Source organism: Brachionichthys hirsutus, unplaced genomic scaffold (assembly GCF_040956055.1).
Source record: "Brachionichthys hirsutus isolate HB-005 unplaced genomic scaffold, CSIRO-AGI_Bhir_v1 contig_401, whole genome shotgun sequence".
Lineage (NCBI taxonomy): Eukaryota > Metazoa > Chordata > Actinopteri > Lophiiformes > Brachionichthyidae > Brachionichthys > Brachionichthys hirsutus.
The window spans coordinates 1-16,371 of NW_027181079.1; the positions used below are offsets into that span (position 1 = coordinate 1).

At 42.6% G+C, this 16,371-nt stretch overlaps 2 protein-coding genes across 2 annotated transcripts; both read left to right on the plus strand.

Annotated features, from left to right (window-relative positions):
• Positions 1-234: 234 nt before the first annotated feature.
• On the plus strand, positions 235-10,774 carry LOC137917237 (tumor necrosis factor receptor superfamily member 11A-like). The gene is made up of 10 exons (XM_068760057.1): positions 235-309; positions 4,253-4,331; positions 4,669-4,794; positions 5,156-5,302; positions 5,387-5,477; positions 6,216-6,292; positions 6,430-6,537; positions 6,735-6,784; positions 7,092-8,004; positions 10,491-10,774. Exons 1-10 carry the CDS (start codon positions 235-237, stop codon positions 10,772-10,774), a joined length of 1,950 nt encoding a protein of 649 aa, XP_068616158.1.
• Positions 10,775-13,564: 2,790 nt separating this feature from the next.
• On the plus strand, positions 13,565-16,369 carry LOC137917236 (retinol dehydrogenase 12-like). Its single transcript, XM_068760055.1, has 8 exons — positions 13,565-13,590; positions 13,709-13,824; positions 14,211-14,366; positions 14,459-14,563; positions 14,782-14,989; positions 15,527-15,721; positions 15,887-16,038; positions 16,307-16,369. Exons 1-7 carry the CDS (start codon positions 13,577-13,579, stop codon positions 15,987-15,989), a joined length of 897 nt encoding a protein of 298 aa, XP_068616156.1. The 5' UTR covers positions 13,565-13,576; the 3' UTR covers positions 15,990-16,038; positions 16,307-16,369.
• The last annotated feature ends 2 nt before the right edge of the window (positions 16,370-16,371 follow it).

The window sequence follows — 16,371 nt, forward strand, 5'->3', positions numbered from 1 at the left end:
ATGCGGAGGTGAAAGCAGAAGAAGACGCATGAGCGGAGCGGGGAGTTGTGATCGGCAGCTGCCCAAAAGGGGATGAAGGCGCAAGATGTCCTGCGGAGGAGGCGGCGTGAGTACCCGTCGCGTTTACGCACGCGATAATAAGTGATTTTTGAGTCCCGTCTTGGTGTTGAGACAAAGTCTTGGCGAAGAAAGAAACCTTAAATCATTATAGATATCCTTTATTGACCAGGAGAGATGAGACTAAACTTCCCGACAAGATGGATTGTCCGTGGCTGGATAACCCTCGCCGTGGTCAACTTTTACGCGCAGGTAAAAACATCCGGTGCACACAGAATTTGAATTTCTTTTTTTTTATCCCGGTAACAAAATCTTGAAGTCCATTTGAAATAATTTATGGTCACCTTTGCATGCACTCCCACCTTTGCGCTATATTTCATTGTATTACTCGCAATGACTAGACCCGCGATCATTTAAAAACGGGTTTGAGGAGGAAGTGTGGGAATGATTTTAATTTACGCACGGACACCGGAAACTGGGACGAGTCCACATCCTCTCTTCTGACCGCAACAATGGCCACTGGCGGTTGGATGCTCTTCTCCCCTCATTACGCATTCTATCCCAGCTCGATCTGATCCGGCTGGTACTGAAGTATGTCATCAGCATTTTAAATAAAAAATCATCCTCTGCCATAGTCGGATTGAAGGTGAAACAGCTCATGACAAGCTCCCCATGTTGTTGTTTACACCATGGAGTTAACTCTGTCCAGGTGGAGCTTGTAAGCTGTGGTTGGAGTGGTAGGACTGCTGGGCACCAGTGATCTGTCACTGCCCTTTTACTGTAAACCAGAATCGTTACGAGTTTGACTGGAACTGATGCTCATTATTAGTCCTTGTTTTTTCCTCTCTGCCTCTTCAAATCTTTTGCAAGAACTAATGCCAGAGGAGGGCAGCATCATGTCCCTGGTCAGAGGTAATGGCACAGCTCGATGAAAGATGATTCTTCTGTCGAATCCAAGTCACATTTGTTTTAGTCGAGAGCGGAAACGGAGTTCCTGCATGGAGGGGAGGAAATATTTTTCATCTACGTTTTAAGGTGACTGAGCAAAGCTCTGGCTTCGGTTTGTTCTCACCATGATTTCGCCACAACTGACTCACAGTGTCCTGAAAGAATTCCCCTTCATTTTCTTGGTTTTCCAACCGCTTCATCTGACCCATTCCACATTAAACTGAAACTGTCTGTGACAGTGAGCAACATAAAATTATTTCAAGATGTAGAGAGTGTAAAGCTCAACATATCCCCAATAAACTGAGCGCCGGTGGATTGATTTATTTTCCTACCCACATGGCTTCTGGACTGAATGGTCAATGCTTTGCCATCCATCCCTGTATTTGTTTTGCATCGAACCATCTTTCTGTCATTGACCCACACATCAACAGTCCCCCATCACGTTATCTGTTTTCATTCCAGCCAAGTCAGTTGGCCGTCATCATATCAGCGATCAGGGCTATGTCTCTGTTTATGTCTTCAAAAAGTAGCATCAGGCATGCAGATCTAAAATGGATTTAGCTTCACAGACAACAGAGATATTAAATTGATCAGGCATGCAGGCTTGAACGACAATGGAGCTTTGTGTCGCGAAAGGGATGTACAGCCAGAATAAGCTCAGGCTGGATCAATTAAAAACAATAAACACAGATTAGAGTTGTCATGGAAATTGTTTTCCAAACTTGTGGTATCAGTTCATTCACTTATTTATCACAGTGGCATAGATGTCCAGTGCAACAGTCATCCAAGTTCTAATGAAGTGAAAAATAATTCACTTCCATACTTTTGTCACATTTTTTACACCTGGGCTAATAATGGTTGATTTATCTTTTATTTTCTTTGACAAACTATTGTCAATGTATTGGCTTTTGAAAACCCACAATCCACTCCTCTCTAATCCTTGCTGTTTCATATACAGCTTGTTGGCTTTCACTGTTTGTGCTGACTCTCTGCTCTCCTTTTATTTTATTTTTATGTTGTTTTATATGCACCAGATTATTTTCCACATGCAGGAGAAACTTGCTCTGTCTGTCATTTGATATCCAGCTTTTACAGACTGGGATAGCAAGGAGATCAGCCAGTTTTTAAAATCAGACAATGAACAACAGATGAATAATGCACAACCCTTTAAAAAAAAAGTGATAATGTATGTACAAATAATGCTATTTGTAAAGTTTGAAAGTATTTTTTAACATAAACTATCTTTATATTATGCTATGGAAAAATGGAAAATATGCTGATTTGAGCAGGTGGTGCACAAAGGATATGCTTTGAAGGCCTTTGCGCCTGTTATTGATTCTTCAAACAATGAACAAAGATTCAATTGTTATGCAACAGACTTTTACACCTCCTTATCACAGATCACTGGAACTTCTGGAGGCCTAAGAGTCAAACCGTGCCTCTCTTGGCTCACTGCCGACTGCCGCTGAGGCCGTTATGCAAATTTTCCAGTTTTGCTGTGGCAAATGGAATGCACACCGTGTAGCACTCCTGTGTGATCGTATCACACAACTGATTTTTCAAAGTCAAACAAAACCTCCTGGAATTAACTTTAAAAAAAAAAGGGTATTCAGTGACTCTTTTGAATTTTCTTTCCGTTTCATGCTGCCCTTTCACTCCACCGTACATTTAGCGATTCCTCCCATTTCTTACCAATTATATCTTCAAAAATACAGCTATATCTGAACAAGTGCAGCATTCAGTTTGTTCTGAGGTAGGCTGTTCCATCTTCACCATCATGACAACCTACAATCACATAGGGTGGATCAGCTTTTTTCCGCATACATATATATTTAGTGAATCAAAACATGCTTCCTTGCATCACAGAGGCCCAATGTTTAGCTGTGGTGGTAAAACAAATACAATTCCCAGCATTCTTTTGGCTTCCTGTGCATGGTGGCCAACTTGTGCAGATTGACCGCCACTGCTCTAGGGCTCCTATGTAACTCCAGCTACCTGCGTAGGTGTTCTTAGAAAGTGTGGGAACCATTGTGATTCTGGTACTTCTGTTCGCTGCAGCACGTGTTCCTCATTAGTGCTGTGGCCCAAGCTCCGAGAGCTGTGCATCATTATCCCTCTGGTTGGATTATAAAAAAAAAAAGACTTGCTGATGTGCAAGAGGCCGGGTGCAGGTAATTAAACACTTGCCAGTATTGCATTTTTGATAGCCTTAAGCCGTACAGAAAGATAACGACTTGACGTTGAAGTTTGTAGAAAGAAACAGAAAAGGAGACAATATCACAATCCCAATGTTAATTCCTACATTTTTTACATTCAAACTAAGATAATCGTCTGTCTGTGGGGGTTCAGAAGGGCTGAAAGAGAAAGAGAGGGAGGCTGGTTTGAGTTCGGGCTGCAGTCAGGCATATAGGTTGTATTTTTCTACATTTATAAATAGACACTGTGGCTTTGGCATCATTTCTGTCATAACAGCCAGATTGGCTAATTCAGCATTGTGGCCAGGCGTTCACCAGCCCCTAATTTAAGGAGGCTGGAGTGTGTGTTTGGAGTGCGTGGCAAGCATAACTTTTTTTTTTACTGGTGTTCCTCGTGATTTTTTGAGCGCACACATGTTAGCGTGTTCCGTTTTGTCTTCTTTGTTACGAGAGTTCTGCTACTGCACGCTAATCCTACAGATCACAGTTTTGAAAGACATCGGCAGACTGAATTGCAGCAAATTCCAAAAGAGGAGATGAGAACCCAATTTAGATAAACAAGCGCCTCGAGATCTTTTTCTTTACACTCACCGTTTACTTCAGGAGCTTGATAAACTATAGTTTGTGCTTTCAAAGTTCAACAACGTGTTAACTGAAACAATATCGACAGCCACGTGTTTTCAATTTCAAGTTTAGTCGATTGCGCCAACTCACGAGTTGCCACGCCACTCGATTCTACTGGAGAAACTGGGTATGCACTTACTAGTGGGTTTTGTTGACTGTTCCGGAGGACACACAGTACCGTGGTCAGGTGCTTCTGACAGGGTTGGAAAATGTTGTTGGCATGCCTTGGAAATGGGAAATAAGATCCCATCACGTGTGGATTAGAAATATGAATGGAAGAAGTCATGATTTCAATTTGATCGTCTGTGCTACTTTTGTTTTCCTTGTTGTCCCTCAATATGTGTCGAAGATACACTTTTGTGAATCACATAAAAAGCTAAGGCTAAGATTCAGTGCTTTGGTGTTTTTTTTGTTTGTTTGTTTTTTAGAATGTGGTCTCCAAATCTCTCCAGTGTGATGAAAATCATTACTTGCGAAACTCCAGATGCTGCATGAAGTGTGGACCAGGTAATAACACACACACACACACACACACACACACATAGTCTCATCGCATCAAATACGAACAGATTTCTATTCACAAAGATCAAAAGAGGAAGGATGTTTAAAAATAGAATATTTTGGCTAAAAATACTCAACCACACGTAAGGACTCACATGACTCACTGTTACATCTGAACCGCCGAGAGTAGCCTCTCCTTCAAAAGAGGAAAGCTTTTATTTGGTTAATTTCCTCCCTTTTCTCCTCTCTCATTAGGGTTTTACTGCTAACTGTGATCAACGCACGATTAAATCTAACTGTCTTTTTTCCTCTTTTTTTTCTCTCTCACTTTTCATCCTGTTAGGCTCCAGTGTGTTTTCTGACTGCACTGATTCCCGCCAAACTGTGTGTCTCAAATGTAACCGTGGCGAATACCAGCCTGGCTGGACCGAAGAGACGCGCTGTCTTCAGCAGAAGTTCTGTGACCCAGGTCAGTGCGTTCAGCTCGAACCAGGACAGCAAAAAGCAGCATGAAAGCTTCCACTAGTTAGGCATTGAATGTTGAAATATTATATGTTTACTTACACTGGAGAAAGGAAAAACAGATACCTTTTAATATGAACCCGTCTAGAACAATATCAGATCAAGATCAAGGCAACACCCCTGATAAATCACGCCAAATGTTTTTGTAGTACTGACGGAAAATTTGGTTCATGCAAATGCATGTCTGAAAATAAATTCCCATCGATTTGCATCTTTATCAGGATAATCTTTTAAGCCAGCTGCAGACACGAATCATTATTCATGTCAAGGACTTGTGCACTAAACTGCTCCTGTGCTTTGAACTCCAGTTAAAGGATTTATGGAGACGCCTGAAAACCTTGTGGCGGAGGAGCCGTGCCACTGCGTCGCCGGCCTCCAGTGCTATCCCGTTAACTGTGAATACTGTGAGAGGATACCGGCCTGCAGAGCGGGGTCTGGACTAGAGCTGGATGCCGGTGAGTAAAGCTCGGAATCAAAATCATTCAATGGCATCACACTGCTGATTAGATATTTATTTCAATGTATGCGGTTGATTCCAGAGAACACTAATGGGAGGAAGAAGTGCGTGCCATGTAAGAAAGGCTTCTTTTCTTCTGACAACAGTGCTGAACACTGCAAACAGTGGACTAAGTAAGTGTAAACATTCACACGTAGTTCAATCGTTTTCATCATTTATTTCACAGTGATGATGACACAAGTAAGCATTGCTGCATTTTAAACAAGAAAAGCACTCAGAGACAAACCTCCGCCACCTTCACATTGACACAGTTAGATCAGTAGTTAGGCACAACCGCCTGGGCGGAGGTATTGATATCTCAACTGCATCTGGGTTCTTGGATCAATATGTTGATCTGGATCATCATCAACAGGTTCTAAATTGTTCTTGGTATCTTTCTACTACACCAACCATGAAACGTAAAAGTGAGTCGGAGTTTATATTTTTAATTGATTTTTGAATCTGTAAATGGGGTTTTGCTTTCAAAATTTAATGGGGTCTACGGTAGACCAAGACCTATCTTCAGATTTTTTTCAGAATCTTGGATCTCTACTGGATCACCACCAAAATGTAATTATCTGTTCCTGGTAACATTCACAACATTTCCTGAAAATATCATAAAGATCCGTCTAACTTTTAAATGTATGTTGCTAACAAACAAACAAACAGACAGACAGACAGGAAAACCCCGGCAATAACCTAAGCTCCTTGGCGATGGTAAAAAAAAATGAAACACTGTACATAAAACTTCTATTTGCAGTCCCCTTTACTCTGATTTTTTTGGTTGGCCAGTAGAACAGTCGCGGAAAATAAAGACAAACGTGAATGTGAATGCGTGCAACTACCCTTCATGATTTAATCCTGTCCTCTAGTTGTAAGGCTGAAGGCAGGAGCGAAGCACAACCAGGTGGCGCTAAAGCCGATGCGGTCTGTGGCCCTCCTATTTCAGGTAAGACGCAAAACTAATTAGAAAATCTGTGTGATGCACTTTATCTCTTGCAGGTATTTACAACTCTTTGGTGACTGACAGTAGAAGCAGAGGAGACAATCATCAATTTGACCACCCCCTTGTTTGTTTTTCTTCAGGTGCGGCCCCCTCCTGGGTGATTGTTTCAGTGTTGCCAGTGATCACCGTTCTGTGTCTCCTCATCCTGCTGCTCTTCTGCTATAAAGACAAACTGAAATTACTTTCTGGTAGGTCCTGAATCTTTCTCCCATTTCATTCTTTTTCTCACATGTCAGTTCCCAGCAAGACAAATATGTATGTACACAAGTGGATCAGAACCCAGTTCACTACTGGAAAATACAACAATATTTTCTGCTCTTGTATTTTCTTTTTTTTTAAATTAAGGTATAATATGCTGTTTCTTTGCTGTCCCCTTCAATTCTAGTTAATCTGCGATCCTGTGTCCAGAATCTAAAGAGGACTACGATACAACAGGTGAAGATGATTTTTGGTTAAAAAGCAAGATAATAATATATATAATATAAAAACATGTATAATTAATTTCAGTCGATTGTTCATGATATATATGACAAATAAATAAAGTAGACAGACGTTTGAGACCAATGCATTGTTTTTGGGTGATACATAACCACTCCAATACTTATTTAAAAAATCGAATCAAAATATGTTTATAATATTTTGACCTGCTAAAAGACAAGCAAACCAGCTGGTTCTGTAGTGAACATAATTAGGCATCAATACAGCCTTCACAATGCTTCTTTATTTGTGTCTGTCATTGCAGGAGACCTTAGCCCCGCTGTACCACAGTGGAGCAGGAGGAGAAGGCCATGAAGGCCCCAGATGTACCCCCTGTGAGACAACCAAACTCATCTGTCAAGCGCCCCACAGCCCTACCGATGGGATTCCATGCACCTTCTCCGACTCTGGTCCTGATGCTAAAGTATCACTGGCCCTCACAGGGGAAATAGCAGAGGAAGAAGGGACCAAGGAGAAGACATTAAAGGAGGATCAGATTGAAGGATCTGGAGAACCTGAGGAGGTGTCAGAAAAGGAGGAGGTCAGGAGTGTGTCGCTTCTATTGGCAGGATCTTGTGCGTGCGTGATGCCCATCCGGGAGCCATTGGAAGTAGGGGAGAATGAGGACTGCAGCCAGGCTGTCAGCCCCGGGAGTCCAGGAACCTGCTCTTGTCGAGGACTTGATGGGGATGAAAATAGGAAAGAGGAGAAAACTTTGTGCGTTAGAGCAGAAAATAATGGGAATAAAGACAGGAAGGATTCCAAAAGTGAGGCAGGAGTTGCATCTCTTGTCTCCGTTTCCCCACCACTCCTCCACAACTCTGCTGTAGTCACTCCATCTAGTCCTGAGTTGCCATTCTCTCAGCTGAGACCGAAGTTCAAATCTCACCTCTCTGACAGGTCTCTTGGAAGACAAGAGGATTTATACAGCCCGGTACCAGTTAGCACAGACTCCACCTCCACAGATAATAGTACAGCGTATGCAATGACCTTGGTGACGTCCTCATCTGTTGGAGATCTATACTTGGACAAGTCCCCAGAGGCCTCAAGCCCGGAGCAAGGCCAAGGGCTTAACTGGGGGGATGGCAGAGGGAAAAAGCTCTCATCTGTGGAATCAGAACTGCAGTGCACACCTGAGAGTCTCCATAGTCAGCTGGCGGAACCTACTCTTACCTCAGGTGGGTCAACATTTTAATTCCCGTGTTGGAGGTCCATTTCCACCAGATAGAGGAAAGCGTTTTGTATGTTAAAAAATAGATATGAAATGTCAATCAAAGTTAGCATCAGTGTGTGAATCAAAATTGTAACTAAAGATGTACAACTGTTGTATAATATTTTTCATGCTTGACTATCAAGCTTTATAATTATATACATTCAACATCTTTTGATTTGATTTGGATACTATTTGAATAAGGTAATTTAATTAAAGTTAATGTTATTGTCTCATTACGTGACTTAGTTTATAATGATTGTAAGACATAGACAGACAGTTTTTTTTTTTACTGCTGAACTTTTTACTTTCGTTGTGTAAATTAGGCTTCCATATATCAGCGTGTACATTCCCAGAAAGTCTATTTGTAGCTCTCGAGAGAACACAAAGATGTTATGGCACCGGATAATTCCTGGATACTTTTGGTATGACCACCCATCAATGTCAACGAAAACTGAACGCGCAATGTTTGTGTGCTAAGGGGATAACAGATCATTATGACGACTGTGGGAGCAGAGTGTTGTCTGCATCGTGGATCCTGTGCTCTCTGTTTATGTAGGCACTCACCACTGCATTGCCACATGGTCATAGCCATATATAATTTGATGTACTACACAGCAATGCTCCCTCACCACAGAATAGGTGGGACTGGCCACCAAGAATAACAGAATTAAGTTAATGTTGGTTTAATGGAAAGTTTTACTGCCACGTGGTTAAACTTGAATTGTTCTAACTGAGAACTTCTTTCACTGCCAAAATAGGAAAAGAAAGAAAAAAGTCTGGGAGGCATATTTACTGTGCCTGAAACACTGAGCTGTTATGGTATTATCAGAGCAGCCTGATTGGGACGCGGTTAGCTCAAACCGGGGTATTACCTGGTAAGCATGCAACAGAGGATTGGTTTTATTGTGAGAATAAGACATTTGATTGTTTCCAAGAAATGTGTTTTTATTAAAACCAATATTGATACTTGGATCCCGAACTTCGGTGGGACCGCACAGGGAGCAGGAATAAGATATGTGTGTGTCTGACGAGCCAGGGAACCACACTCTAACGCGATGTCAATGCGCCAATGTGAAACATGCCATCTAGAGCGCTCCTGTTTACCCAGAGTTCCATAGGGTTGCACAAAGTGGCCACAGTTTTAATTTAAGCAAGATGTGCATGACTTGAGTAATGCTTTTATGGCCCTGGACACCCAACAAAAACAGTTCAAACTTGTGAAGATGTTTTTTCTACTCTCACTGATGACTTGGGTGGATGAATTACACATTTGTCGGGTTGACATAAACCCCATTTCCCATCATTCAATAATGGCACGTGATCAAATGGATTTTCCTGCAAAGTGTTATTTAAATATCAGGCAACTATCGGGCGGTCCTTATCCATTTGTTCAGGAGCAGCTCAACAGACTGCAGCCCAAGCGAAATCATAAAGATCTTGGAGGGGACATTGTAGAACTGCAATTTTGTTTGAGACTGAGACAGGAAGATTGGTTCTATAGGAGTTTGTTTTCTAAGTTAAATGACATACTTTCAACCCCTGTGACTCGTATTCTGGGAAAGGCATCCAGAGTGGGAACTCAGTTACGCTCTCCAAGTGTGCAGTTGTGTCTGACTTTTTCAGCGTGTCGAGTATAAGTGTCTGCTAGTGTCAGTTTGCTTACATTGCAAATGGTCGTTGCGCCACGTGTACGCGTGTGTGTGTGTGAGTGCGTGCAAGTGCATGTGTGTGTGATTAGACGAGGCATTAGCTGTGAGTCACAGAGGGTTGGCTGGTTCTGTCAGCTGAAAGGCAGACAGAAGGCTGGATAAAATTGGAACCAGAAGGTAAATGTGGAGAAAGATCGGTTCCAAGACAAAAATAGGAAATAGATATGTGAGAAACTGCACGGGCACCAGTAAATCTGAACAAAGATTTTTGTTGTTCTTGAAGTTTTGTGGTATCAAGTAAAGTAACAGTAAACTGAGATAAATCATAAAACGTCCTCATCTGGAGTCGCCCACCACTGGATGGAATAAAGGTCAGAAAGAGTTGAACCACACTTTTTGCTTTTATTCATCCGTGTCTGTTTCAGCTTAAACTCGTGTCAACTTCTGAGTTTTCAGAGATCTTGAGTTTCTCACGCTAAAAAAAAATAGCTGGAATCATCGAAGGCAGAGAGGATACAGTACGGTGGTCTATGTAGCTCTGGCGTTTCTGTGGTCACTCTGCACGATCACTACACCCACTGTCAATTTGTCACCAGAGGTTTAGCCGAGAAATAGACCCCTCTCATTTACGTCATGCGTACAGGAAGCTCCATCTGCGTGTGTAGGGAGGAAATTCGAAGAAGTGTCTTCCACAATAGTTCCAAATACGTGTATGTGCATATAGATACATAGATATTTCAACACATTTCCCTTTTCCCACACCTCCTCTTCTTCTCTTCTCCTCACACATCTTTCCATTCAGGTCAGGTGTCTGGAAACCACAACACCACCTTCATCTCTAGCGGTAAGGTGATGAACTTCAGCGGCGATGTCATCGTTGTCTACGTCAGCCAGACGTCTCTGGGCAGCGATGGGACGGAGCAGGACGATGCCTTCGGAAGTCCTGTCCAGGAAGAGGCTGACGAGACAGCCCCATTTTTTCAGAACTGCCTGATCTTACCAGGGGAATCCATTTCCCACAGTGCCTTGCAAGATGCGACGCTACCAGTCCAGGAAGTGGTAGAGGAGCGGCCAGTTGGAAAGTGAAAGTGACCATCTCCATAATCTATCTAAGAGTCTGAAATAATATGTCTACCATATCAACTTTCTGTCCCAGGAAAAATGAAGGAAGACTTTTACTTAAAATTATAAATTTTATCTTTTAAATTTTACACAGTGGTCGCTGAATTTCATCCGAGGTCTCTCTGAAGTAGTTTTTTCCAGGTGGAAAGCTGCAGGCCTTTTATAATGGAAACTCCTTCCATTACAAACACTGATGAGAAATTGATTCAGACTGGAACAATGTCATGCTTTTATTTTTGCACAGAAATTGCAGCTTGGTCTTTATAGACATTTACCCCCCCCCCCCCCCAATCCTTTATTAAGTTGCCAAAGTTTAAGTTTTTCAATGTAGTCTAGTTTTTAATCCTTTAGATTTTGGCATTTTGACACTTTATATCCACCATGTGGAATCAATTGCATTTGCTATCAGAAAATCATGCTATGAAAGGAAATGCTGTAGAAAATCTGATAATTTTCAAATAAAATCTAGCATAATCAAGAAAAAAAAGAAATAAAAATAAAAAGGAAGAACATGATAAGAGTGGATCTTTATATTTTCTGGTTTTCAGGGTTTATTATTAAAAGCTTCTTTTTCAAAGATGAGACATTAATTTAATATTTTCTATATCCCGGTAAGCGGTTGAAGATGGATGGATGGAAAACATTCTCTCCTTATTGCACCACAAGTGCAGTTTTGTATCTTGAAGAAAAAAATGCTGTGCATTTGATAAACTATGCTATTCCTGTTTTGTTTTGTTTTGATAATGCAGGTCTTAATGAAGAAAAGCAAATCCTCCTGGTTCTAATTTGTTTTTCAATTTTACAAAGTATATTGTCTATGTTTCATTTCCAAAGATGCATTTGTGATCAGCGTTTGTGTTTGGAAGGGCGCTTGATGTTTCTTTTTTCGATCCTCTTTGCGCTTCTTCTCATGTAACTGGAGGCGTGCATGTGTTTGGGTGCAACCATTAATAGGAGTTCAAAGGTATTTTTCAATCACAGCCTCAACATGTGCATGCAGCATTCCAAGAATCATGTACATATCAATCAATCAATGAATGACTACCAGAATATTTTGGTTGAAAATTAAATCTGTTTTTTTGCATCTCATCCTTTCCGGGTTGTCACTTTTCTTCATTCTGTGGTTTCTCAATGTCACCGTTCTCAGCTTGGATTGACGATGAGTGAGTCGTTTATCTCCTCAACACAATCTTTCTGCAGAAATGTTAATGACACGTGTGGCATTTGAGGCGTCTGTCTTTAACCCTATGTTGACAGACAGACAGACAGACAAGACAGGCCTCCTTTCATCAGGCTCGGGGATGGCGAGCAGCTGCGAGGATAAACTAAATAGTCAGACCAGCTAGCTTCAGAGAGAGACCACATGAGAGGAGCTGGCAGCACTCATTTAGGCCTGGTTTGGGTCAGCAGAAGTGTGTTTATGTGTGTGTGTGTGTGTGTGCATGCGTGTGCATGTCACCCTGCCTTTTTATGGTTGTTTATGAAAACAGGAAGTTATGACTAGCTTCCACATGGTTTACATGAGACCCGGCTGGGCGGCCAACACAGAACCTGGCTATAGATTCAAATGCCCCCCCCCCAAAAAAAAAAACCTTCCATGTGTTAGAAAACAATCTATCCTAGTCTTTTCAGTGAGAACATGAAGGACATCGCAGCCGACCCTCTAGTGGTCGCTGTGCTCCAATAAAAAGAACAAAGGGAGGCTTTGTTTGTTCACAGACCAGATATCTATTCAAATGTTCTAATACAGACACACAACTCATTTACAAACATGTACACAATTTTTCAATAATAATAAAACAAAATAGAATAGGGCAGCATGGTGGTGTAGTGGTTAGCACTGTCACCTGTCGGGTTCGGATCTAATCTGTGTGGAGTTTGTATGTTCTTCCCGTGCCCACGTGGGTGTTCTCCGGGTTCTCCGTTTTCTTCCCGCCTCCAACAACAAAACAATTTAGGTGAACTGATTGCTCGAAATCGTCCCAAGTGTATGAGTGTATGTGTGTGCGTGTATCTGTGTGTGTGTGTGTGTCAACAGTTGTCTGTCTCTGTGTAGCCCCACTTGCGCTGGCGACGCGTCCGAGGTGGACAAAAAAAATAGGGTTTTCCTCAGGTTCTGCTCTGTTAGGGATCAAATAAAAGTGACCCCAATCAACAGTCGGTATAACAGCGACCTGATAACTGAGAGCTTCCCCTGGAAAGCACCAGAAAATCCACTGCGGTGAAATGATGACACCACAGCCGGCTCACCTGTGGATCCGGGGTCTTCATTTCAGCAGCAGCGACTCTTCTGCACAGACAGTTGTATGTAGGATCACCCCCCCCCCCACCCCCCCCCCCGCCGGTAATTGTACAATCAGGCTATCCGGCTCCTGCACAGATGAGAGCATATGATGCATTGCATGTCTCATATAACTCATATAACTTCACTTGGATTCGTGCATCATTATAGGAAATGGCGCATTCATCGTGCACAGATATTTGGCGTTTAGGCCCTTGCAGGAAGAAGGGCAGCCGCTGAATCATCCACTTCGTTTTCCTCTTCATGTGATCGTTGCCATGGGAGCTTGACTGATTGATTGGCTACAATGACAGAGTTTCAACAGAGAGGGATCTGTATCTTCCAAATACACCCTCACTCCACTGTCTCTGCGCCATTCTCCTGTCGTCCTGCCTTTTGCATGTTTGGAGCCGACTTTTGAGCTATCAGCTGTGACAAACCCCCACGAGGAATATTCCATTTGGATTATACAAACCTCAAAAAAAATGCAAGCAATCAGGTGAGAAGTTTTTAACATCGTCACCAGAAAAACACAAGATAAAATGTTTGGATGTATGCTGGTGCCGATGCTTCAAGTGACTTCATGGTTTCATGCCTTCATGTTGCACATTTCCCAGGTCCCTGTTTATCCCCGAGTGGTCTTCAAATGTGCGTCTCGAGGGGAAGACGGCCATCGTGACAGGAGCCAGTGGTGGAATAGGCAAAGAGACAGCCAAGGATTTGGCCGGCAGAGGCAAGCAAACAGAACTAATGGCAGTCAAATGAGAGCCACTTAGAGGCTCTTTGTTTTACCGGAAAACACTTTTAAATGAAGGTTATATAAGCATCAGAAGTTTACTGCATTTATTATCTTCTGTGATTTTTTAAAATCTTTTTTGCCCAACTTTAAATGCCCATCAAGCCTGTACTTTGTGAGCATGTTAAACCGGAGTCAAGTTCCTTGTTTGTGTGCACAAAGCTGATTTCGAGTTCCCTTTTCAAGTAACTAAATCACGCCAGTGAAATGCACAAAATCAGAGCAGAGAGTCTCAGCCGCACCTTAACTTGTTGCAATTTCAGCATGAACGGGCTCTGCAGTTATGCAGCTGTCATCAAGGGGCGTTAATGTCCACTCCACAGGAGCCCGGGTGATCCTGGCGTGCAGAGACATGGCGAAGGGAGAACAAGCCGCCCGTGACATCATCAGGGAAGTGAAGGGAGCCAAGGTAGTTGCCAAACTCCTGGATCTGGCTGACACCAAATCCATCTGCCTGTTTGCTGAGAGTGTCTACAACTGTGGGTAGCAGACACACACACACCACTTTCTCCAAACTACAGTAGAAATGACTTTATTAAACTATGATGTCATGACGTATCTTGTTTTCCAGCTGAGAAGGCCCTTCACTACCTGATCAACAATGCAGGTGTGGCTCTTTGTCCTTACAGTCTTACGGTGGACGGATTTGAAACGCACTTCGGAGTCAATCACTTGGGTATGGGATCCACATGTTGCAAACTTACACCAGTTGTGGGGATATCCAGACAAAGGTTTTTCTGATGGTTCTTGCTAGTTTTCATTCTTGCAGTAAATCTTTGCAGCGATGCCGAGACATAAGCCATTGTCGTACCTCGACTCCCACCAGTCCCTGCTCCTTTCCTCTTTTGCTCCTCCTGCGTCTCCCTCTGTTTCACCTGCTTTCTTCCACTACAGGTCATTTCTTCTTGACCTATCTGCTGCTTGACATGCTGAAGTTCTCCGCTCCATCCCGGGTCATCAATTTGACATCAGTTGCACACAACATTGGTAAGATCCAGTTCGATGACTTGAAAAGCGAGGAAGGCTACCACCCTGCAAAGGCCTACGCGCAGAGCAAGCTGGCCAATGTGCTGTTCACCAGAGAGCTGGCCAAAAGGACTGAGGGGTAAGGGTGCGCATGTGACAGATGGTAGGTTATGTACTGTTTGTGTGTGTGTTTTTCTGTGCTGCTTTGTCTTTGTGCATGAAACGCTAAATCTTCATCTTTAGCCAGTGTGAGAGTCTCATGCCTTAACCACAGCCGCTCTGGGCAAGAGATGGAAGGAGGAGAAATTTTATTTGGTGAATGATGCAATTGTTTATTGAAAACTGTTCTTCCATAAATCCCAGATTATCTGCCACAGGAATCTAATCACATATAAAATAAATATTGAATATTCCAAAGCATATCCATAGCCCAATTATACCTTATTTTGATGTAACATTTTGTGTTTGAACAATGAAAGGTTTTCTTTAGTTTAAGTTGAATGATCAGTATTATAGATATTTATAGAGGGTGTATATTGCTTTTTAAAAAAAAATATTACATATTAATATATTGTTTTATGCAGACATAATACCATCTTATTTTGTGCCGTTGGCATGAACATCAACTCCATTTGAGAGGAAGTTCCGTCCCTAAATGCATCCCTTTGTTCACAGTTCTAGGTGTAACGACTTACTCTGTGGACCCCGGTTCTGTGAACACTGACATCACACGGCACGTCCCACATTTCCTTCAGAACTTTGTCAAGACCTTCAGTTATCTGATCAAGACCCCGGCAGAGGGAGCCTACTCCACCATCTACTGCATCGTCACGCCTGAGAACCAGCTGCTCACCGGAGGACACTACAAGTCAGTTAAAACCATAGGGTAGCAAGCCGCTCCCTCCTTAATGTTGCACAAAATCCCCGGAGGGTGATCAAAGTGTCTGAAAAGGCATTTTAAAACAAAAAGACAAACACATTAGCCTGCATAAAGAGGACATTAATCCCTGTCTTGTCTTTCCTGTCCTCACAGGGACTGCGCCAAAATTGAGAGTTGCAGGGCAGGTCAGGACGACGCCACTGCCTTAAAGCTGTGGGCGATAAGCTGCCACATGCTGGGGGTCCGCTGGAGATAAAGTGGTCTTATGTTGGCTCTCCTACATGCTATGAAGTAATATTCATGAGGTGATTTCCTAAATGCAAGGAGTGCTGAAAATGTGACGTATGCTGGGATGCAAGCAGGATTTAAATGTGGCTTCACTGCAATAGAATTTGATATGAAGAATTTTTATTGGAGAAAAATTGAGAAAGACATGATGGACTACTGGACTTTCTGCTTGTCCCGTCCGGGGTCCCCTCAGCAAATCAACCTTCACCCTGTCCCTTGCATTGTCCTCCCCAACACCAGCCACTGTCATGTCCTCCCTCACTACGTCCATGTATCTTCTCCTAGGTCGACCTCCAGCCCTGCTCCCTGGCAGTTCCATCATTCTGCCGGAAGATGGAGATCATGGAGTC

Bases quoted from the DNA above. Each gene is read 5' to 3' on its own strand.
- LOC137917237 (XM_068760057.1), top strand. From the start codon at position 235: ATGAGACTAAACTTCCCGACAAGATGGATTGTCCGTGGCTGGATAACC. The intron at 6,293-6,429 runs GTAAGACGCAAA...GTTTTTCTTCAG, and splicing joins CTGTGGCCCTCCTATTTCAG to GTGCGGCCCCCTCCTGGGTG. The intron at 8,005-10,490 runs GTGGGTCAACAT...CTTTCCATTCAG, and splicing joins GGAACCTACTCTTACCTCAG to GTCAGGTGTCTGGAAACCAC.
- LOC137917236 (XM_068760055.1), top strand. The intron at 14,367-14,458 runs GTGGGTAGCAGA...CTTGTTTTCCAG, and splicing joins TGCTGAGAGTGTCTACAACT to CTGAGAAGGCCCTTCACTAC. The intron at 14,564-14,781 runs GTATGGGATCCA...CTTCCACTACAG, and splicing joins CTTCGGAGTCAATCACTTGG to GTCATTTCTTCTTGACCTAT.